The following is a 24,398-nucleotide window of genomic DNA, read 5'->3' as shown; positions in this document are numbered from 1 at the left end:
TACAAGGAGCTGATTGAGAGCTTTTGGAAAAGAAACACCACAGCTCTTCTTAGAGGCCTTTTTTTCTACTGGAGGGGGTGACAGGTGGACAAGAAGCCTGGAACTGCTGCCTTTTTGCCTCCATGGGGGAAACAGTCCTGAGGATGAAGGTGGCACTGCTGAAGTAAGTCAGGGGAAGGAAAGAAAGTGGGTCCTTTATGACATCACTGAGCTGCTGAGTCAATAACCTCTAAGTAAACCCTGCCTCTGGACTTCCCAGGTATGTGAGCTAATAAATCCCTTTATTGTTTGAGCCAGATGAGTTAGGTTTCTGTTACTTATCAAGGAAAGCATCCTAATAAACGATTCATGTAAAAACCACAAGTAAAATGCCTGTAGAGCACACACCAGAACAATGCTGAAAAAGAACAGAAAAGGTTCCGAAGCCAAGACCACATAAAACAGAAGCACGTTTGGAGGCAATGTGGCATAATGGCCTAGAAGAGAAGGCAGATGGGCGTAACGCATGCTCTGCCCTTAATGTTTACTCTGATCTTGGATGAGCCACCTAACTTTGGTTGTCCTTGGTTCCTCTCAACAGAGTAAGCTAAACTAGAGGAGTGGCTCCCAGTTCTTTTACCGTCTGTAATTTTTATTATTGGTCCTTTTTGTGGATTTTATATTTTTAAAGACTTTTGTCTGTCAATAGATTTTTCTCATGTACTTAGACAAAGTACACAACTGCAGATTGGCTCTTCTATCAGCAAAGGTAATCAGGTTAAGTTATTCACCTTAACAAATTACTATAATTTGATTGAACATTTAAAAACAAGACATTTATTATTAGCTTTTGAAGTTCAATATAGATATGATTTCTGATAGGTTTTTACAAATACTGAAAATAGCTTCCAGATCTTCTGTCTTCTTTTGAGGATCTTAGAAGATTCATAAGAACTACTAGATTTGATGACTGCAGTTACCATCCAAGGAGGAAGAAAATTCAGTGACTTCTCAAAAATGAAAATTAACATTAAATTACAAGTCTTTTTTTTTTTTTTTTTTTTTTTGGCTACGTCTTGCATGGCTTGCGGAAATCTTAGTTCCCCAACCAGGGATTGAACTGGGGCCCTGGCAGTGAAAGTGCCGAGTCCTAACCACTGGACTGCCAGGGAATTCCCTAAATTACAAGTCTTGATTATTATTATTTACTTTTTAACAAAATGGTCAACAGAATTTTTTAAAAACACAGAAAAAAAATTTTGCATTTTACATAATAAAATACATAATCATTTTAAAATACAAAGTGACACTATGAAGCAGTGACAGGTCTTCCTCTGTCACTTGTAAACTGGATTAGAAGGCCATCCCCAGTAGTGCTGTGGAAATATTTTAATTTACAATTGGGATAAACTGCATTCAACTGGGAACCAAGGGATCTAGGTTCTAGTTGCGATCTTGCACCATGAGATCCTGAATACACTCAAATTCTGGATGTCAGAAGCCCCATGACAAAATGAAAGGGGCTAAATCAGGTCATCTTAAATATCCTTTCCAGCTCTGTTATTTTGTAACGCCATGAAATCAGAGTAACATGTCCCAAGCTGTTTGGGATCAGGGATTTTAGAACCTAAATTCAACATGACAGTATTTTTAATCTTCATACTTTTTTTGTGTGTCCTGTTCTTATTAAATATATGTGTATTTCCACATTCTGTGTCTTTATATTTTCCTTTTTAACAGTCTTTTCACCATTAGCAATAAAAAAGTTTCTCAAGGGTGTACTTTTCATTTCTTGCCTTTATTTTTTTTCAACTTGCTTTTTCAGTTTCTCCAAGATCTCTTCCGGAGTTGTGGAGGCCAAAAGCTTTACCACTTTTTCACGAGATTTACCACCCTGGACCAAAAGGAAAAAACGGTGTCAGGATAACACACTAAACTTTCTAATGCTATTAGAGACAGCAGACCTCAGTTGCTGAGGGGTTGTTACAGGTGGGCTGGTGTTTTCTTGACAGCTTAGTGCCCACTTTCTCCTAGCCATTTCTGGTCTAACCAAAGGCTGTCTCTTAGATTCCACCTTACTACAATATTTTTACAACTCTCCAGAGTTTTTAACCTTAATACATCAATTTCTGTAATAATAAAAGCTAGGCATTAAATTTTCGAAATGAATGTGGAATCCAGATGTTCAATATTCTGGTTTCAAGTAATACTTTTAAGTTATTTTTTAAATTACTAAAACAAATATTGCAATTTTATATAAACTTTGTATAAAAATTCCAAATGTAAAACAAATTGGTATTCTCTATACTGTTACACATTTCTGAAAATTCCGAACAAAAAGCAACCACATATCCAAGTGCTATGATTCCACAACTGCTTAAGACAACTATAAAAAGGTAAACACCCTTTAAAGAAGGTAAATTTTGAGCAGGTATTTATCTAAATGGGTAGAAGCTGCACAGGTGGAAGAGTGGGGAGTCTCAGGCAAATGCCAGAGCACGTGTGCTGGAGAAAATGCAAAACGACCTGCCACAGGGGCGACGGTGAGGGAGTGGCCTGATCAGATGGACGTTTAGGTACAGCCTACTAACCAATGACTCCGAGTGCCCGCTGGATCCTGGGTAGGAGCTACAGAGTATAGCACTGAAAAACAAGTAGAGCTTTAAGAAATATAAACACGAGTGGGTCTTACTCCTGCAGATTCTATTTCAGTTAAGTCTGGGGTGATGCCCAGGAACCTGTGTTCTAGAAATCATTTCCAGGTGATACTGATATCCACCCCTAGTGCAAACCCATGGTATTAATGACTTCACATGAGTCGTCTCTCTTCCTAATAAGCTTCTCCTGGTGAGCAAGGACAACACGGGGGACCAGGTGTGCTTGATGAACTCACTAATGGAGATGATAACAGGAACCATTTTAGATTTTTCTAGTATGGTGATGACTTGAGGGAAAAGACAAGATTAATCTGACAGCAGGTATAGGAATGAACTTAGGAGAAAATGCTGGAAATGATGGCAATTAAGGAATAGCGTGTGCACAGTCTGAAGGAGTGAGGCATTAGGAGTGAAGGAGATTAGGAAGAATTCACAGATTTTAGTGATTAAAGGATTATGAGCATTAAAAACAACTGGTTTTTCAATTATTTGGAAAAGAAAAAAACTGGTATTTTAAAAGTAGTGACTGATGTACTCCAAGATGTTGAGAGAGAGAGAGACTTACCTTATCCAAAACCACATCACTCTTCCTGAGCTCTAAGACTTTGGAAAGATACCAGCAAAGCTCAGCGTTAGCCTCTCCTTCTGTCGGAGGTGCTGCAATAGCTACACTCACAGCCTCGGCTGTCACATCTGGAATGAAAACAGTGCGGGCTTGATACTCATGGAGTTTGTTTTCACGCAGTGAGCATATTTTGTAAAAGTGTTTGCATTTGTCTGGCATGTTATAGGTTTTCAATTAATAACTGCTGAATGAACAATGGTTAATCACAGTGAAGGGAACATAAACATAAACAGGCCTCTACCATTACAGAAATCCAGAGAAGAAAATTGATATTTACCCCACCCCACCCTGCTGACCAAAATGGGCCTACAGAGTCCTAGGCAATAACCTGGATTTAGGAGCTGGAAACTGCACTTGGTCTAACAGGAAGAGCCCAGGCAGGGGAGTCAGCGGAGCTGGGCTTTAGCCCCGCGATGTCACCGAGGAAGTGGATGAACCAGACAGCTCACGAAACTGTAGAGGCTTGTTTGGGGTCTCCTCATCAGGAAAATGGGAGCACCAGATTAGATTCCCCTCTTATGTGAAATGTCTCTTTGATGTTTTTAAAATGTAGTATTTAGTTAGCATCTACACAGCGCTTACATACACTAATTTTAAGGGCACACAAACATGTTTTAAGGGCTTTACAGATATTAACTTGTTTATTCCTATAATTTTATGAAGATATTAATACCTTTATTATCTCCATTTTACAAACGAGGAAATTGGAACTGAGAAGTAATGTGTCCAAGGTCACATGGCTAGAAAGTGGCATCGTGATTCACAAATTTGAATTCATGCTTTGAAATCCAGGGACAATGAACACTGCTTTTTGAAGAGTGGTCCAGACTCCCTCATCAATACAGCCTTTATAAAGAGCAACCTGCCTGCAATCCTCCACTGTTATTTCTGAGAGAGAAGTATACACTCAAAGCAGTTTGCAAATGAGCTTGAGCTGGTCCTGCATCTGGGGTTACTTGGGCATTTCCACATGCTTACATCTTGCCTGTGTAAACACGGCTACAGAATCCACAGGAATGAAATGGGAGAACAACCCTCCTCCTATCCTGTCACTGATTCTATGATGCACAGTTTTTCATATTTTAATATCTTTGAAATCCTGATATAATAAATGGAAAAGTGTTTAGTTGATGTGGATTTTGTCTTACTGGTACATAAAGTACTGCACCTTATAGATGATGGCCAGTTAGATCTGATGAAACATGGTATTCAAACAGCAGTGTCCACAGTGACTACTTAGAAAATGCTGGCCAAGGAGGGTACAGCCAACAAAGAGCCAAGCTAACATGGCCATCAACACAAACCAGGCCTAGCACCCCAATTCTGAGGTCTTGTTTTCAAAATATTTTAAACATTGGAATACAGAGCTTTAGCTTTAGTGGGTGAAAAAGACCGTCAGGATAACTCAGATCAAACTTTTTTCCCAATCAGAAGTCTCCCCACCCCACCCAATCTCCCCTGAAGCCCCAGCATTTAAAACAAATGTAAACAGCTACTCAGGAGTCCTGTCTGCCAACCTCCCCCTTGCCCACCGCAGATTCCTGAGGCACCTTTTGGACTCCAGGGAATAGCTTAAAAGCTTCTAACTATCTCATTTGACAGATGAAAGAACTGGGCCCAGGAATATCTTGTAGAGTTTTGATTGGAAATAAGTTCACACAGGTGTTGATGATCAGGTTCTCAGATCTGAGGTTTTCTCTCCCTCCTTGGACCAATGGTCATTAAAAAAATCAACCAAAACATCTTTCTTTCTCTGGCCAATGTTTCCACTTTTGGAATAGGACAAACTAAGAATCATCTAGGCTACACGTTTCTATATATGTTCTTTCTAAAATACCTTTTTAAATTTTGAGGTATAATTGACAAATAACAGGTGTACAACATAACGATTTGCAGTTTGTATTTTGAATTGATCACCACAGTAAATCCTGGTTCATAAAATACCATATTAAAAAGGACAATACACAATGTTTTTTTTATCTAACTTGGTATGCTTTAAATATGGTATATTTGCGGGCTTCCCTGGTGGCGCAGTGGTTGAGAATCTGCCTGCTAATGCAGGGGACACGGGTTCGAGCCCTGGTCTGGGAAGATCCCACATGCCGCGGAACAACTGGGCCCGTGAGCCACAGCTACTGAGCCTGCGCATCTGGAGCCTGTGCTCCAGCAACAAAAGAGGCCTCGATAGTGAGAGGCCCGCGCACCGCGATGAAGAGTGACCCCCCGCTTGCCACAACTAGAGAAAGCCCTCGCACAGAAGTGAAGAACCAACATAGCCAAAAATAAATAAATAAATGTGGGTTTAAAAAAATATATATATATATGGTATATTTGCTTTTAAACACTAGATAACACCTTTACATTAGAATCCAGAATTTAAAAATGGAGAAGCCTCTAACTGCAGGTGTGAAAAATATACTTGACCACACAGGATGAACTTCCAGCAAGCCAAGGCAAAGGGAGGATAGAGAGGAGACAAGTGGTTCATACAAGATTCCCACCCCAGTGGCCAGGTATACCTGTCACAGCATTTTGTTTGGAACCAGGTTTGGCATGGATGGCTACGGTGACACAACCTTTGGGATCAACTGCCACAGGACCTGAGGGAGGAACTGGTCTCTCTGCTTCCTTGCTCTGGCTTTTACCCTAAAATGACAACAACAATCACACTACAACTTTACGGTTACAAAATACTTTCCCACACATTTGATCTTTCCATGATTCCTTTTCACCCTTAACCAAGACAAACTAGGCTAATGGGTCACGTCCAGGGAGTTCTGGCCACCCAGAATGGTCTTCCATCAGCCTTCATAGGTCAAATCAATTCTCCCATGAAGCCTTCCCATCAACCCCACAAAGTGCTTTTTTCCTGCCTTGGAAGACCTGACTTAGAACTGGTTCCTACTGTCGGCTTTGTATTTCCCATTCCTCAGGGAGCAGCGGTTATTCATTATTCACCTTTGTATCTCAAGCAGCACAAGTTATCAAAGGTTTCTGAACAACTATGGTTGGAGGGTGTATATCCGTGTGTTCTGGGGGGAAGGGGAGGAGGAAGGAACAACAGTGGTATTTAAAGGACTATTGTGTGCCAGAAGCTGTACTAGGAACTTTCCATTGAACAAACATGAACTGCGCACCAAGGCAGTTATGTAGGCAAAGGAGATGTAAAGATGAATAAGGACACATAGAGCTCAAGGAGCTCGGACTGCAGCGAGAAAAAGAACAAATAATCACTCTAATACACTGTGCTAGGAGCGCCGACCACACACGCACGGGGCATCACGGCGCAAAGGGGAAGGCAGTCCCGCCTCAGGACACTGGGGAAGCTCCCGGCAGGAGGCAGTCTTAGAGCCGGGTCTTAGGAACCGATTGGAGTCAGCCCTGCAGAGACGATGGAAAGGAAGTGTGGGAGTGGTGCGTTCTTGACGGAGGGGGGCGAAGACCAGCCAAGGGAAGGAGACAGAACGCTAACTAGAGCCTCCCAGGGAAGCACAGGCCGCACGGCGCTGCCGGAACACGAAGCGCGAGCCTGGGAGTGTGGGAGCGAGGCCGGCGGGGTCGGCAGCCACTGCTCAGGGACAGCCTCGCGCGCCGCCGGCCCGGGCCCTCCGACTTCCCCGGTGGGCGGCGGCGCAGCCGAGAAAGACGGGGAGCGGGAGGCCCGGAACTCAGAAACAACAAGCAGTTGGCGGAGCTTCTACCCACCCGCGGGTCCCACTTCTCTACGGCGCTCCTCAAGCAGCATTCCTGCGGCCCACCCTCCCACTGACAAGGGACTTGCCACTGGCCTTGTTCACTGCACCAGCTTTCTTAGGCATCTCGGTGCCCACAGGGAGCCAGGCAGCAGCCCGAGCACCAGGTCCTGTCACCAGCTGCCTCAGCCCGCAGCCGAGCCGCAGCATCCACGCCAAGGAGGCGGAAGGGAAGGCGGCCCGATGCCGGAAGAGCCCTCTGCACCTACGCACGCAGCGGGCGGGAGCGGCTTCTCTGGCCTGCGTCTCTGCTCTGGCACGAGGGCGACACCTTCCGGCTGGCGGGAACAAGACCCCTCGTTCTTCCAGGACCTGCGCGGGACCCTCGCCACCTAGAAAAGCGGCTCAGGAGACTGAGAGATGGGGAGCTGGGCTCTGGTCGAGTCGTGACCACCCCTCAACCCCCTCTGGTCTTGTTTCCTCATGGGAAGAAAGGATTGGAGTGAGCGGCAAAGAGCGCACAGGGCCAGGTGTCTTCTAGCTGCTGCAGCCAGCTAGCAGGTGCAGAGCCCCACGCTGCTTCCTATGGTCCTTAAGTGGATGTAGAGTATCCTGCTGCTTTAGCCGTTGGGTACCTTCCGTGTACTGATGGAGTACCTTGTGCCAGGCGCTGAGGATGCCACAATGTAAAAGGAGAGGAAATATATTCTGATGTGCGAAGTGGCAAAAGATGAAACTGAAGAAGGCGGAGGCAAGATCAGAGTCATTGAAGGGTTTGAAGCAAAGGATTGGTAGAGTCACATTTGTTGTGATTAGAAAGATCACTGGCTGCAATGTGGCCAATAGAGGAATAGAGGTAGGGAGATCTCCCTCTTAAATGGAAGATGGTGGCCTGAACCAGAGTAGTAGCAGTGGGAATGGAGAACTGAGAGCTGATCATTTCAAGGATACTCAAGAACTAGAATGACCGGAGCTTGGGGAATGACTGGCTGTGGGAATGAGAGTGAAGAGTCAGGGAAGATGCCCAGATTTGGGGCCCGAGGAGCAGGTTTGGGAGTCTGAGGTGAGTTGTTCGGTCCGGGACATAATGAGTTTGAGATAGCTGTGGGACACTAAGTAGAAATATTAAGGGGATAACTGAATGTCTGTAACTGAAGCTTGAGAGATCTGGACTGATGATGGATTCTGGAGCCCTCTGAAAATAGATGGTAATTGAAGCAATGCACGTAGATGAGATAAAGACTCAAGAGAGTGCAGAGCATGAGGGCCCAGGACAGAACCCTAAGAAAATGTAAAGAAGAGAAGGCACCAAATGACATTGGCCAGATGTAGGAGTACGTAGCAGCCAAGAAAGGGTACTTCAAGAGGGAGTAGTCAACAGGGAGTAGTGCCACAGAGAAGGCATGTAAAACAGAAATGAGCGGTGTTAGTGACCTAGGTGCTAGCAATTTCAGTGCAGAAGATGAGATAATGCGTGTAGAAAATAATTCGATTTCACTGTGAAGGAGTAACTGGTATTGGAGGCGCACATGATGTTAAGATGTTTTTTCTTTTTTAAACTGGATGAGAATTAACCACATTTGAATAGTCATAGGAATAAGCCAAGAGAGGAGACGTTACAACAGAGGGAAGTGGGGGGGGGGTTCTGAGCACAGGTGGAGACTGACCTGTCTACAAGAAGCCTTACTCAGACACCCCTTCCTTCACAAGAGAAGGAAAAGTTTAGGTGCACATGTAGCTGTGTGTATAGGTTTGATGCGAGGAGCTGGAGTTCTTTCATTAGCTGAAGGAGAGGAGGTGTTGAAGATGTGAAGAGAGTGGAACAGATTTAAATACTCTGGAGAATGTCAAAGAGCTAACTGTTGAAACTCTCACTCTGCAACACTGATGGTCTAGCTGAACTTGGAGACCATGAAATCATCATGACCCCAGTCTTGTACAGTTATATCATTTTTAAATGCCTGGACCCAGCAGCCAGGAAGTTGAAGATAAGGCAGACAACTGGTTTCATCCAGGTGGGAATGAGGGGGTTGAGGGTTACTGAAATGGTTAATGGTGATCAAAGATCAAAAGTGGAGAAGGAAAAAAACCAAAAGATCGAAGGTGGAGTCTACTAGGGTAGGGAAGGAAGAGGGTTGACAGAAAGGACGGAGAGGTCAAGGGAATGGCAGTCTTGAGGTTCAAGGACACATGTATGGGAGTATGTGTGAGAGCTGAAGAGGCATCGAAGGTTGTGGTCAGAGTGTAATGTCTGAATTTACCATTTCAGAAGTAGTGCGAGTCCATATGACAAGGTACATGGTGTGGTCATGAGCAGGAGTGATTGACATGAAATGGTGAAGGTTACTGGAGGTTAGGAAGAAAATGGAAAGCTAGGTTTGGCTGGGTTGTCCACCCACTTGGATACTGAGGCCACTCTGTGAAGGCTTTGATAGAAGAAAGTGAACCAGGTGTTAAACCAAAGCCATATTTTCTTTGAGATCAGTTAAGAATTGGGGCACAAAAGCTGAATCACCATTATATAGTTTGGGGTGAAGTCATGACAGCCTCAGTTAAAGCTTTGACAACTTAGATGGAAATAAAAGGGGCACTTGCAATTGTGGATTATTGTTATCTGGCAGTTGACTAGATGAGCGAAGGCAGAGAGAGGGAAGAGGTGCCCTGCAAGGACCATTCAGACTTTCCCAAAGGTCACTCAGGAGTGGGGGGTGGAGAAGGGGGAGGGGAAAAGCCATCAGCTCCATTTGCCACCCAAACTGTACATCTGTTGTTGCTTCTGCCCTGAATCTTTGCCTCTGGAAAGAGTTGGAAAAAATACTGCCCAATGGTTAAAAAAAAATAAAATAAAAATAAGGGCTATGATCCAAATGGCAGAAAACCCATTATAAATGTTTATACTGGTTCCTATTTTCTTTTACATTTCTTTCAGGTTTTAGTAAAGTTCAATTTAAAAACTCAATCTTATCTTAGCCTTTGCCAATGGAGAAGATGGATTTTTTGAGTGTGCAAAAGACTAAATGAGCCGTGTAGCTCTTGGGGCTGGGATTACTATAGCACCGTCCTCTCTTATGAATGATGCATTGTCTAATTCAAGGGACAATTTTCAGGTTTTGAATCTGGATAACTAGAACAGGGAAGCAAAAAGGAGACAGGACTTGAAAGGGAACAATGTTTTGTCTAAAACGTATTGCATTTAACATACTGCATTTGAAGACCTGGCTCTCTCTAATGTCCTATAAGGTTGTCTGTTTCCCGGTAAATTTTTTTTCTTGCCAATTAAAAGTACTACTTATGTGGGCCTTAAAGAAAGAACACTTTGATAATGCAAACAAATAATTACAATTTGTTGGGTAGATACTGGAGTAATCACTCTTTTAAAAAATAGAAATTGCTTATATTCTACAGTAAATACAGATTAGCCAAGTATGTTTTTGGGTCTCATTATAAAGTTTGAGAACGGTGGCATTTGGGGACCCAGCAAAATAATATTTTCCCATTTTGTAGCTTGGGAGATACATCTGGGTTTAAATTCTGCCTCCCACCACTTACTGACCTTTTAAAACATGAATTTCTTGGCCTGTGAAATGGGTATTATAATAGTACTTCCTGATATAACAGTACTTACTGATGTTGTGAGAAGCAAGTGAGAACGTGTGTAAAGTACTCAGTGCAGAGCCTGGTACCCAGGAGTCACTCAGGTAGCTCTATTAATACTAAACGATGGCGAGATGGTCCTTACACTGTATCAGAGTAAGTAACAAGAACAGTTTCCTTTCTCTCACCTACTGAGAGTAGAACAGGGGAGAAAAACCTGAGACTGAAAACAACCGATGAAGCGGCAGGCGGCAACAGTTGTTGCTGCTATAGTTGCTTTAAGGCAACAGTAAGGCATTCTTACTGTGGGTTGCATTACTTCCGTAAGTTAAAAGTAAGGTTCAACCTCAATTAATTAGAAGCTTTGTTCCAAAATGGTGTCTTACACTCAACTTTTAGAAAAGACAAGTGACAAAAAAATAAATAAAAGTACAATAGATATTTATTTTTAAAAAATTCCAGGGTATGTCCCATGTCAGTAAACGGTTCTTGTCCCTTGTATGACTACCTGCAGTTACATGAGACCTCTGCCACCACCACACCTCACTACCTTATTGAAAATATCAAATACTACTTTAGATCCTAATTACCATTTAGAAAATTTTTTTAAAGTTGAAACTTAAAATTGTGATTTCTACACATCTTCCACAACTATTTGATATAGCTTAATCACACACACATACATATATATATATATATATATTTACGGTACACGGGCCTCTCACTGTTGTCGCCTCTCCCGCTGCACAGACTCCAGACGCGCAGGCTCAGCGGCCATGGCTCACAGGCCCAGCCGCTCCGCGGCATGTGGGATCTTCCCGGACCGGGGCACGAACCCGTGTCTCCTGCATTGGCAGGCGGACTCTCAACCACTGCGCCACCAGGGAAGCCCAGTCACACGTATATTTTTAATGAGATAATCATTTTGAAGGGAAAGAAAAAATTTTACATAAAAATTTTGCTTTATAAAACTGTATAAATGTCATTCTGCCAATATACTTCCTATCCCCTCCTTAGGCAGCTGTACCTGTGACCGTGAGGTCATGAATGTTAAACATTTTATTTCTTGGATAGAACTGTGTAGGTGACAGAAAGTATACTTTTCAGGAGTGATTCTGTTGGATATCTTTAAAGTTTCAAAGCAGCTGTTAGAGATGTTAGTATTTCATTCCAGTTCTTGCTGTGTAAGGTTATCGCCACAGAGCTGAACTGATATCTGTTTACTCAGCCACCATCAGCACCACCGCCATCATCTCAATCTTGGGAATTCTCAACCGCATCCCCCCAGAGAGAGACATGTACAGTGGTGCAGCTTAGTGATAAAGAAGCCAGTCTCGGAGTACACCTTTAGATCCTTTGTTTATATCACATTGTGAATTCGTACAAATTTCATTTATCGTTTAAAACTGTACTATGGAACATATTATACTATTATAAAATATCCTTTTCTGTAAATGCACTGAAGATTTTCTTTGGCATTTGTTAAGCCTATTTCTAGCAATACTGCAAATGCTAACCACCAGATAGTTAGAAACTCCAAAGATGAGGTCAGTTTTCTTCATTTTCTGAAATTAGTTATTTGAGTTAATAGGAATTCTGTAGGAATACTGACCCACCTCATCTTATGTAACCTTCAAAACAGTTAAAACAGGAAAAAAAACAAACCAGCTATATAAAACAAGAATCTTTCAGTTATAAAACTGCTGAAAGATCATGAGTCAGCTAATCTATGAAATTATGCAAGATAAAGCTGAAATAGCTGTGGTTTTTTTAAAACAATTAAACCGGTTCTTTTTTCCCCTAACGTTATAAGAAAATGGAAAATCTCCCTTTAAATCATGCAGAGATTTAAGTCAACACTTATCTATCTTTTCTAAGAAACTAAAATGTCTCTTATCTTAGTTATAAATATTCATAACACGCAAACTCTTTTCTGTGGCCAGTTTTTTATGCCTTTGAGACTAGACTGTATGGTGCTATTTAGCCAGAATGTATTATAATGCTGAATTATGTATAAAATATTATTTCTGGTATTTGTCCATCTTCTATTGAAGTGCCATTATTATTGCCAGGGGAACTAAAAAAGAAAAAAACAGTCTTGCTAGCAGTAGGTGTTTCATGCACTACTTTCTTCAGTCCTTTTGTGCCATAGTGGGAATCTGGACCCTAAATGAGAACAAAAGGTTCATTAGTAATTTTCATTTAATAAGCACTCAATTTAATGTGGTATTTTAATTATGTTACCGATCTACTGTATTTCATTATAGCTCTTGTATAAAAATTTATGCAAATCATTTAAGGAAAAATGTAGTTTTTGCTACAAGCTAATTAATGACTAAAAATACTGAATGTAGAGCTCAGCTATTAGAGGACAGTGAAATGGTTTTAAGGAAATAATTGTTTTATTTTATCTTCTGTCAAACTTACAATCTCCTACTCAAACAAAGGGCTATTTCTTATGAAGAACTATTTCTTTCAGAGCAGAGCTCTGCTGAGAGGCACTGCTCTTCTCAAAGCAGTGGAATATTTTAGCTCCCACCTTCTTACCTTCCCTGCTTCCGACAAGGCTGTACTGTTAGTGACTCTCAGCTTCTACTGAAACACGCTCTCTATAACATGCAAGAGGAAACCATGGGCCCCGCCAGCTCACCACCTGGGACATTCAGGAAGACTCTTACTTTGAGTGTTGCGCATGCTGTGTAGCACACGTTGGGTAGGATCTCTATGGGTTCTTTGAACATGACCCTGAATGTGTTAGCAGTCCCATCACAACTAAATCCAGTATCATTTTGTCCCAGGGTTTGTTTTTTTTCATATTCAATGATCTGTAATTTTTAAAAGAGAAATTAAAGTTAAAACAAAGTTTCGTAGAAGAGAGTATGAAGCCCTTAGGCACAGCAGAATAGACGACTACATCTCTCTGCTATAATTTTTCTCTACTGTCTCTAACCACCAAAGATGGCTTTAAACACGCTGTGAGAAAATGCATTCACTGCAGTTAAGGATGGGGAGGATGTCAGATAACTGGGCCTTGGCTGCAGGAGAAAGGAGCTTCTAAAAAAGACACATGGCTTGGGAACTGGTGTTTTAGACTGTGTGGATTTTAGACACCTGAGGGAAATGAGCCTTTGCTAGCCTATGTCTTGCTGGGAAATTCCTGTAGCATTTCCTATGTGGATATTTCAAAATATGAAAATTCTGTCCTTTCGATTTAGTTCCATAACCTGTGCCAGGCACTGAGGGACACCCTCAAGGAGCTTCTAGTCATTAGAGAAGACAAGTAAACAATGACAATTCAGTACAGCACCTGCAGTAGAGAGCCATGCATAAGATGAAGTGGAGGAGGAGAGGAAAAACTGATTGTCAGGAAGGGGGGAGGCTCCACAGAAGAGAGTTTTAAAAGCTCAACTCACAGGTTACCAGGTTATAAGAGAAAAGTCTTCATGCAAGGGAACAGTATGTGTGGAGGCCAGGGCTCACAAAGCCATCTTTCTGCATACATCAGGTAAAAACGGTAATAGTAAAACAGGCTGAACCAGTACATGCAGCGAGAGATCAGGACAGCGGCCACCTCAGGCGGGATAGTGACCAGAAAAGATCACAAGGGGATGTCTGGGGTGCTGTAATACCCTGTTCCTTGATCAGGCTGCTGGTTACAGAAGTGTGGTCACAGTTTATGAAAAGGGAGCCATACGTACCACTTATGTCTACTTTTCTGTGTGTACGGTCGGCCCCCTGTATACGCGGATGCAGAACCTGTGGATGTGGAGGACTGACTGTACTACGTCATTTTATATAAGGGGCTTTGAGCATCCGTGGATTTTGGTAACCACAGGGGGTCCTAGAACCAATCCCCTGCAGATACTGAGGGACTACAGTATATCACACAGTTCAATTTAAAAAAAAAAGACATGATGGTGCCCTGGAAAAAGTAGTAAGACATAGGATTTCGTTGTGGCAGTGTAATCTAGAGTAAACCACTTCTCCAAGCCTCAGTTTTATCTTTTAATTTGGGAAAAAAACTTGTTTGCCTTCTTCCTAAGGCTACTGTGAGACTCAAATTATAAAACTACAGCAACGACGACAGCAACAGACTACGTTCCAAACACTTTACATGCGTCATCTCAACCGCTGCTCACAAAACCATAAAGGAGGTACCACTACTGTCAAAGTAAACAAGGACACTGGGGCTCAGAGAGGTTACTTGATTTGCCCCCAGTCACACCCTTGAGATGGTAGAGCTGAGATTCAAACCCAGGCAGTTTATCTGGTAGTGTTATCTAGAGGGTGCATGGGACAAGCCACTGGGCGGAAGAAAATAAAGAGAAGTCCTACTTCTCTTCATTTTATATTTTATCATTTTAATATACCTATAACCCCGATGCCCTCCCTCAGACTGTACACAAGGAATCTGGTGTCTCATGTAATATGTGAGGGGCACTGAAGGAAGACAGGGGTTCCACAATTGAAGAGAATGACTGTGGGGCCCTCACTCCTTCCCAGGCCTGCACATTATACGGCCTGCTTAAGGGGGCTTATGGATCCTATGGATAGGATCTTAATATATAAAGTAAAACGGGGAGCGATCAGGAAAATCTTTTATACCCCTGAGAGGTCTGCTGTGTTTTTCTGGCATTAAAAATTATAGAAAAAAAATTTCCTAACCTTTAAAATCTTTCAAATAAACAATTTCAGTGGCTTTGGTTTATAAGAGCAACGAATTGACATGAATGATTTAATTTATAGCTGAATTTCACTATAAACGTTAGTGGATTGAATTTAAAAATAAGCATGATTTCATTAGCACAGCTAATAAAGCAATTCTTCCATTTGGAACAAGGTGTCTTTGTGAGGTAGTAAAGTATCTTTTTTGGCTGTCATCAGACCAGATCTTTGTTTATTTTTGTCTGTGTAGGGTCCTCCTTGCTGCACACGGGCTTTCTCTAGTTGTGCCGAGCGGGGGCTACTCTTCATTGCAGTATGCCGGCTGCTCATTGCGGTGGCTTGTCTTTGTTGCGGAACACGGGCTCTATGCACGAGGGCTTCAGTAGTTGTGGCATGCAGGCTCAGTAGTTGTGGCGCACGGGCTTAGTTGCTCTGCGGCATGTGGGATCTTCCTGGACCAGGGCTCGAACCCGTGTTCCCTGAACTGGCAGGCAGATTCTTAACCACTGTGCCACCAGGTAAGTCCCCGGACCAGACCAGATCTTTGAATTGTTGTGTATCTTGAAAGTCAATGATGCATTTTGATCACAAAGTTCACCAATGTTTTTACTATTAAAAATAGTATATTAGGGCTTCCCTGGTGGTGCAGTGGTTGAGAGTCCACCTGCCGATGCAGAGGACATGGGTTCGTACCCTGGTCCGGGAGGATCCCACATGCCGCGGAGCGGCTGGGCCCGTGAGCCATGGCCACTGAGCCTGCGCGTCTGGAGCCTGTGCTCTGCAACGGGAGAGGCCACAACAGTGAGAGGCCCGTGTACAGCCAAAAAAAAAAAAAAAAAAGTATATTAATTAATATTTTAGAGAGGGCAGTTTTTTCAGCTGAAAGAAGTCTGAAACATTGTTCACTTCCTTTTTTCACTTCTATTTTTTGTGTTTTAATTTATGTATAATATAAAATAAGTATAGTATTGCATAGGTATATGTGTATAGTAAATAAAAGTACAATGTAGATGTGTTTCAAAAATAATTTCACTAACTGGGATGTGCAATCAAAAGTGTGGAGAACATTGGTTGACTGGAAGGGAAGGAGAGAGGTGCTTCACTTTCTTCAAGATTAAGTAATTGTGTTATATCTGAAAGAACTGAGGTGGAGCAGACCTAAGAATGGGGCAGGGTATGGTCAGACAATCAGAAATCAGAGGTGTTACCAGTAGTTATAGGAAATTAGACAGTCTCAAGCCCTAGAGTTCAAAGTACCATGAAAAAAGCAGGTGGGTGTTTTGAGACAGTCAGTGCACAGCAGGAAGAACTAACAGAAGGGTTTCCTGGACAAAGGAGAGCTCCTTGTATGTTAATGCTTCTGTTAAGGACCCCAGGACCTCAATTTTCTGAAACTACACTTTTTAGATCAATTGTAAAATGGAACCCTCTAGGCTTAAAATACTAATAGGCTTTCTGATGCCTGGGATAATTATACTGAAATTTGGATTTTGCCGAAACAATATCTTATCGTAAAATGACACTTGTTATATATTTCAGATGGTATACAGTGGGCAAAAAAAAGTGTACCTGTATATTCACTTGATAATCCGTGGGACCATGAATAGATCCATATAAACCAAATCCGACTATAGAGATTCTTCTATTAACTGTGAACCTGAGAGAATGAGGCCAAATATAAAATAACATACATAATTCAGTAAGCATTCATACTCCAAAGGCTTATACATTTTTAAAGTGTTACTCAGAACATCTAAATTTGCTCATAATAAAGAAAACTATCAAAAATTAAACATCCTTGGAAATGTCATTTGCTTACCAAAAAACTCTTGCTAGAGTAACTTATTGGGAACTTAAGTAGAATCTGTTTTCTGTACTGTACATTTTTGAGCCAAGCAATTTATTTAACCTAAATACCCACTTTTGTTGTGATGATAATTTTAGTCCAAATCTGTCTGCACATCTCCTTCATGAACAGAGATGTGTCAGCCATCAGACCTGATGTGCAGCGTCCGAAACTCTGACAATTCTTCAGCTCAATGAATACTTACTGGGCCTGGCACTGGGGAAATAATGGTCAACAAGACAGTCTCTGCCCCTACTGCACTTATGGCCTAATGGAGGACACTGATAATAAATAAGTAAACAAAGGGATAAATCATTAATTATAAATTGTGATAAGAGTTGTGAAGGAAGCAGGCTGCTGTAACGGAATTGGTGGTGGAGGTCTGGGGACAGGACCTAAGTTACACAGGTGGATCAGAATGAGATTTCACACTAGAACAATTAGCAGATCCAGTTTAGACACCATAGTTAAGAAACAGACCCACCTTACTCCATTTTATAAATGTATAAAAACTAGCATCAAGCACAAATGGCACTAAATGACTGTATAATAAGAGATAATCTATAATATAAAGCAGTTATCCTCAACATTTCATACTTTAAGAACTGAAGTAACAAGCTTTATTATTATTCCTACCATACCATTGCCACTTTATGAGCACTTCCTGTGCCAGGCACCGAGCTTCAGTTCCTTACATGAATTATTTCCTTTAGTCATCATAACAGCTCTATAAACTAAGTAACACAGTATGATTTTTATCATCCTGTTTTTATAGCTGAAAAAACTGAGATTTAGAGAAATTAACTTGCCTGGATCAAAATGTGTAGCAGAGCTGGGACACAACCTCAGGTCTGCATGGATCAAAAGGTCACACTCTTAATCACTATGTTAAACTCCCAGTATGAGGATCACCTTAAATTTTTAAAAATATATTATTTATAATTTTTTATTATAAAAAAGCAATATATTCTCTGTTTAAAAAAAGTTAGAAAATGCAGCTAAGCAAACAAGAGGAAAAATTTAAAGCATCTCTAAATCTACCATCTAGAGATAACTTCATTTTCAATTTGGTGCACTTCCTTTTCAAACTTTTAGTTCTGTTTTTAAACAATAGAAAAACAGACTTTTTTCTATGAACATATATGTATTATTTTAAAAACCATGTCAGAATATATATATTTTTGTAACTTCATGTAAAAGGTAAAAAACTACTGATTCATTATATTTAAACAATTCCTACTTGTTAAATAATCTAGGTTATTTGCAGCTTTTGTTATTATATAACAATGCCATGATGAACAATCTTATAGCTAAATCATTTCACAGTGCCTTCATTATTTCCTAGAATAAATTCCTGGAAGTAGATTTTCTGGGGAAAATGAAAGGCATATTCTTAAGGCGTTAGATGAACTTTATCAAATTGCTTTCTGGGAAGATTATAAAACTTTACACCCAACAAGGAATGAAGATCATTTCTATCTCACTCTCAACAACCACAAGTATCTTCATTTCTTTTTGCTGTTGAGAAACTGATGATTGACAAATTCTATTTATATTTGATTACTGAGTTAACACATTTGCTCATATGCTTACTATCTACTTGATTTTCTCTTTAATGAAAAACCCACTCATGTTCTTTTCCCATTTTTCTCTGCTGATAAGTGTCCTTTTCATGTGGATTCGAAAGACCATGTTATATATAGTTATTATATGCTTTGTCAGTAACATCCATTACAAAAACTTTCCTATTTGTCATTTACCTTTTAACTTTATGGTGGTTTTGGATGTAACATTTTGAATTATTTGTAGTCAAATTATGATCTATGCCAAGTTCAGAGAGGCCTATCTCATCCTCATAATAAATAAACATTCTGTTCCGGCACCTTCACGGTTTCCTTTTAACGTTAAAATTTTAATTTATACAAATATTGGAAGATGGCATCAGTAAAGATCTAACTTTATTTTCCCAGTGGTTAATCCTTCCTCACATTCTAAATGTTCATTTACATTAGGTTGGTTTCTGAACTCTGTAGTATGTTCCGTACAACATTCTCTTACAGCTTTACAATATTTTTCATATTTGATTAATACCACTCTTTTAAAAAAGATACCTTTACTTTTTGCAGATTAATTTTAGAATAATTTTGCCAACCCACTCCTCCCTACCAAAAACATGTGACTTCTACAAGGAACTGCCTAACTCAGAAAGGTTAGTTTGGAAAGACACTGTCTGATTCCAGTCGAAGTTCTCCAATTCTTTATAAAGATACCATACTGTACATTTCCTATAGGATTTACCCCTGCTACTTTATGTTATTTGTTACTATTGCAAGTGGGGTCTGTTTTTACTCACCATTTTAACTGAAAATTCAAACATTAATTTTTTTTTTTTTTTTTTTTTTTTTGCTGCATCGCATGGCTTGCAGGATCTTAGTTCCCTGACCAGGCATTGAACCCGGGCCACCACCCTGAAAGCACCAAGTCCTAACCACTGGACCGCCAGGGAATGCTCTAAAATTTTTTTATTGTGGCAAAATATATAACAAAATGTACCATCTTAAGCATTTTAAAGTGCACCATTCAGTGGCATTAAGTAATTCACACTGTTGTTAACCATCAACACCACCCATCTCTGTAAATGAATTTTAATGACACAGGAACATCACTGGTTTTTGCACATACGTTTTATAAGTTGCCACTACTCTTTATTTATTGGTTCTAATAGATTTTTACTGATCCTGAGGCAGTCTGGGTGGACTAGTTGTTCTCAAAAGGAGTTCTGTGCCCAAGGAGGCAGGCTCTGTTTTCACAAAGGATATGAAGCACCACTGACAGGGAGCCAGGGACACCAGATTTACTGCAATACTTAGGAAAGTCTCCCAAAACAAAGAATCCCAACCAACTTTCAAGTGTCCTGTCAGAATTCATATAGATGAAAAACTTGTTTTTAACTATGAGACTTGAACTTAATTCCTTTTTATTAATAAACCAAGATTTTTACAGCAATTTTAATATTCACTTTTACAAGAGGTGACTACTATACAAATCGAGGAAACATACAGTCATTTCTCACTATTTGTGGTAGGTATATTTTATAGTTGGCGCAAACACAGAATTAGCAAATACTAAGCCACTGCTCTTAGGGGGAATGTGCACACGCACACACACACACACACACACACACACTCACGTGGATTATAATCTTAAATCCTAAGAACGACTCATTCTAGTATATTCCATTTTCTGTGTTTCACGAAAGAGAAATGGAATTAAGGAGTGTTAAGTGACTTGCCTGAGGCCACCCCACTAACAGATGCCAGAGCTGGGATTCAAACTGTCCAATGGCCACAGAGCTGTAGTGTCCTGCACTGCACTGCCCCCTACCATCTCCATCTCTGTATGAGCGCTGAAATAAGAAGGTAGAGCATCCTCCTTGTTTGATCTCACACAGGAGCATGCTCCCAGGCAACTAAAATCTTTCCTGTGAATGACTAAGAAAGCGCTGCTGGTATTGATTTGGGGGTTACAAATAAATTCTAGCGAGTAGATGAGTTCTCAAATATGGAAACTGGATAAACAAGATGGACCGTAGTTTGCTTTAGTTGAAACTTTTAAAGAAAATGACAAAATTGGCAGCAGTGCTGCTCATGGTATTTGGGACATGAGTATAATACACCTGTTCCCTGCACCTACAGCTGTCTCAGTGTGCTGGTGCATACAGGTACTACCTCTGATTGCTTGTTTGTCTTCCGGTGCTGCCCAAGTGTCTACATATTGAAGTACACATTTGATTTTACTATCAGTTACATTTACTGTCCTTTACATTACAACTAGGCCATTATATCATTAAAAAAAATGAAACACATTATCTATGAATTTCATTTCAGGTTAATAAAGGGGGAATACAAAATATTTATTCAAAAAAGGGAGAACTAGGTCTGATGGAGTGAAGAACTACTAATATAGACGTTATCTGCAAAAAATGAAAAACACCTCTTCCTCTCCCAATATTTCTTGTTTGTTTATATTGAAGTGTAGTTGATTTACAACGTTGTATTAATTACCTATATTTCTTTATCTTTATACCTACATCAATCAGAGTTTTAAGAACACTACTGAAAAACAGCAAGGTTACCAGGCATCCTTATCTTGAGGTTTCAATAGTCTATCATGTTAAAGAAGTATTCTTCTAGATCTAGCCTATTAATGGTTATATCTGGATCGAGGGTAAAATTTTATCAAAAGTCTTTTTGACATCTATCAAAGTAAATTTTTTTTCTTTGATCTGCTACCGTGGTGAATTACAGTAATATATTTCCTAGTTTTGCGCCTTTCTTTTTTTTTTTTTTTTTTTTTTTGGCGGTACGCAGGCCTCTCACTGCTGTGGCCTCTCCCCGTTGTGGAGCACAGGCTCCGGACGCACAGGCCCAGCGGCCATGGCTCACGGGCCCAGCCGCTCCGCGGCATGTGGGATCCTCCCGGACCGGGGCACGAACCCGCGTCCCCTGCATCGGCAGGCGGACTCTCAACCACTGTGCCACCAGGGAAGCCCTGCGCCATTCTTTCAATCTCCAAACTCTTATCTGCCTTTTTTTTTTTTTTGCACTCCTTTTGCATTGATGGACGTTATTAGGAATAGCCTTACAAAACTCAGTTGGATGGATGTTATTTTAAATGATGTTCATTGCACTGCTCAGTGTCCCCTTTCTAAGAAACCACAGGAGAAACTTAAGTCTCTGTATCTGAAATAGCCACCCTTCTCCTGAGCAATATGTGTACTTTTCGTGTGATAAACTCTTCAATTTCTGTAACTTTATAGCTTTAGAACCAAACTTAAGATGTCAGAACATGGATCTTGCATATTTATCTCCAATGGATGTATTTTTCCGACCCTGATTTATCACTTTTTAATTGGACTATAGTTGATTTACATCTATTTGCTGTTATAGTATTATTCTTTTAAGGTACTGCTAGATTCAATATGCTATTTTATTTCTTTTCTATATAAGTGAGATTGACCTAGAAAATTTTTTGCCTTGTCAGATTCCTGTATAAGGAATATGCTTCTTTCAATAATTAATAATTAACCAAAAAGTATTTTCTTCTTCTTTTTTTTTCCCCTTAAATTTATTTATTTATTTATTTTTGCAGTACGCAGGCCTCTCACTGTTGTGGCCTCTCCCGTTGCGGAGCACAGGCTCCGGACGCGCAGGCTCAGCGGCCATGGCTCATGGGCCCAGCCGCTCCGCGGCATGTGGGATCTTTCCAGACCGGGGCATGAACCCGTGTCCCTTCCATCGGCAGGCGGACTCTCAACCACTGTGCCACCAGGGAAGCCCCTGTATTTTCTTCTTTTAATGTTCAACAAAACAACCTGTTCCCTGAATGTTTGATAAAACTCACCTGTCAAAACCACCTTGTGAAGGGACAGTTCTTTGATAACTTTTAATTTCTTCCATGGTAATTGGTCTATTCAGGCTTTCTTCTTCAGTCAATTTTGATAATTTATATTTGCCTATAAAATGATCCATTCCATCAAGATGTTCAATTTATTAGCACAGAGTAAACCCAGAATTAAAATAAAAATTTCCTCAGTATATTATTATATTCCCATTATTATTTGTAGATTTAAGTATGTTTTATTACCTTTGCCCGAGGTTTGCTTATTTTATTGGTCTTTTTCAGGAACCAGCTTATATTTAACAATTCTACTATTTTTAATTCATTAATTTCTACATTTACCTATTCCCTTTCTCTTTTCATATGGTTCTTTTGCTATTCATTTTCTAGCTTCTTGGGTTAATGCTGAAATCATTTATTTCTACTCTAATTTATTTAATAAAAGTAGTTAAATATTGCTAATTCTCTGTGTGACACTTTGGCCTCATCCCCTAAGTTCTCACATATAGTATTCTCATTGTGAATTACCACTAGTCTACAAATGCATTTTTATTTCCATTTTAACCCACTATTTGTAAGAGTCCTCTTCCTCTTGGAGTTCTAGTTTTAAACAAACTTCTTGTTAGTTTCTAGTTTTATACCAAAGTGCTATTAATATTAAATAAATGAGAATTCAAAAGGCATGTTTTATGAAAACAGGTAAATATTCTATTTTGTCATTTAACCTAAAGAAACACGGTAAAGCAAATATAAATTCCAAAAGGATTATATGCATGCATCTTTTAAAATTAAAAAAAAATTTTCCCGAAGTTGTTACAAATGTATACTGAGATATTTTCCATGCAACATCTATGCAAATAAAAATCTCACACTAAACCAAGTAAGATTAAATGTATTAAATTATAGCCCTAAGGCTGTAAAAATAATGTTTGATCAATTAAGGTCTAGACTTCAGCTCACCAGCAGTGGCAATCCAAACAAAACTCACAAAATAGAAGGCCCAAGTCAATCCTTTCTTACTCTACTTGTTTCCTAAAAGATTCCCTCACTCATAATTCAGTGGAGAGACCAGTAAGCCTCACTGACTTCGTGACTGTTGTATCAAGTTAGAAATGTATTAAACAAAGTATAAAATAAAATGTGGTTAATTATCTCCCACAATATGAACATAAAAGCCAAATGCGAGCCGCTGCCCCGCCCCGCCCCACCCCCAAATCTACAATATGCAGATACCTGATTCGATCACTTGTTCCACTGTAACCCCACCGGCTCTCTACTTGCTGGAATCTATTGATGCAGCATTCCTTTCCTCTGAGGCAGCATCTTGGTCGATCAATGTATTCAACTCGGGGCTTAGGATTGACAGTAAAATGAAGAAAGAGGTTTACCACTTCACGATCTGACAGAATTCCAGACTGAGCAGGACCTGTAGAAATAAAAACATAAACCTCAATAAAAGTAACTTCACTGCAATTCCTAACTTTGTAATTCTCCCCATAATAATGTGAACTCAAATGTGAAAGATGTAAAGTAACAATGAGGTAGAAAAATCTCGGTATATATAATTTTAGCATATATATATATATATATATATATATATATATATATATTTTTTTTTTTTTTTGGGGTGGGTACGTGGGCCTCTCACTGTTGTGGCCTCTCCCGTTGTGGAGCACAGGCTCTGGACACGCAGGCTCAGCAGCCGTGGCTCACGGGCCCAGCCGCTCCATGGCATGTGGGATCTTCCCGGACCAGGGCACGAACCCGTGTCCCCTGCATCGGCAGGCGGACTCTCAACCACTGCGCCACCAGGGAAACCCCTAATTTTAGCATATATTTAATTTTAAAGTTTTACTAAATTCACCCGAGGTTAACCTAATATGTAAGTGTTAAAATCATTAATAAATCAAAGCTTAGATGAAATCCTGAGATCACAGAAA

The 24,398-nt window shown here is 40.4% G+C and overlaps 2 protein-coding genes across 3 annotated transcripts in view; both read right to left on the bottom strand.

The window, feature by feature from the left end:
• Positions 1–800: 800 nt before the first annotated feature.
• On the bottom strand, positions 801–7,207 carry LOC309802173 (UPF0235 protein C15orf40 homolog). 2 transcript variants are annotated; one of them, XM_082617481.1, is made up of 5 exons: positions 7,050–7,207; positions 5,781–5,907; positions 3,202–3,329; positions 2,571–2,622; positions 1,771–1,873 (listed from the first exon to the last, which is right to left on the bottom strand). In XM_082617481.1, exons 1-4 carry the CDS (start codon positions 7,161–7,163, stop codon positions 2,608–2,610), a joined length of 384 nt encoding a protein of 127 aa, XP_082473607.1. In that variant the 5' UTR covers positions 7,164–7,207; the 3' UTR covers positions 1,771–1,873; positions 2,571–2,607. The 2 variants fall into 2 exon arrangements, with proteins under 2 accessions (XP_082473606.1, XP_082473607.1); XM_082617480.1 differs by lacking the exon at positions 2,571–2,622 and having other exon boundaries at positions 801–1,873.
• A 3,764-nt stretch (positions 7,208–10,971) lies between these two features.
• The window catches only part of BTBD1 (BTB domain containing 1), a 46,489-nt gene continuing 33,062 nt past the window's right edge, over positions 10,972–24,398 (bottom strand). The window contains exons 5-8 of the mRNA XM_082616843.1: positions 23,692–23,884; positions 16,782–16,869; positions 13,226–13,372; positions 10,972–12,713 (exon numbers count right to left, since the gene is read on the bottom strand). Coding sequence (XP_082472969.1) covers positions 12,555–12,713; positions 13,226–13,372; positions 16,782–16,869; positions 23,692–23,884 — 587 coding nt within the window. The 3' untranslated portion in view covers positions 10,972–12,554. The remainder of the gene's footprint in view (positions 12,714–13,225; positions 13,373–16,781; positions 16,870–23,691; positions 23,885–24,398) is intronic.

The sequence above is a fragment of the Mesoplodon mirus genome, assembly GCF_964341445.2.
Source record: "Mesoplodon mirus genome assembly, chromosome: 4".
NCBI classification, from domain to species: Eukaryota; Metazoa; Chordata; class Mammalia; order Artiodactyla; family Ziphiidae; genus Mesoplodon; species Mesoplodon mirus.
The sequence above is the reverse complement of the archived record's forward strand: the minus strand, read 5'-3'. Positions and strand labels throughout refer to the sequence as shown.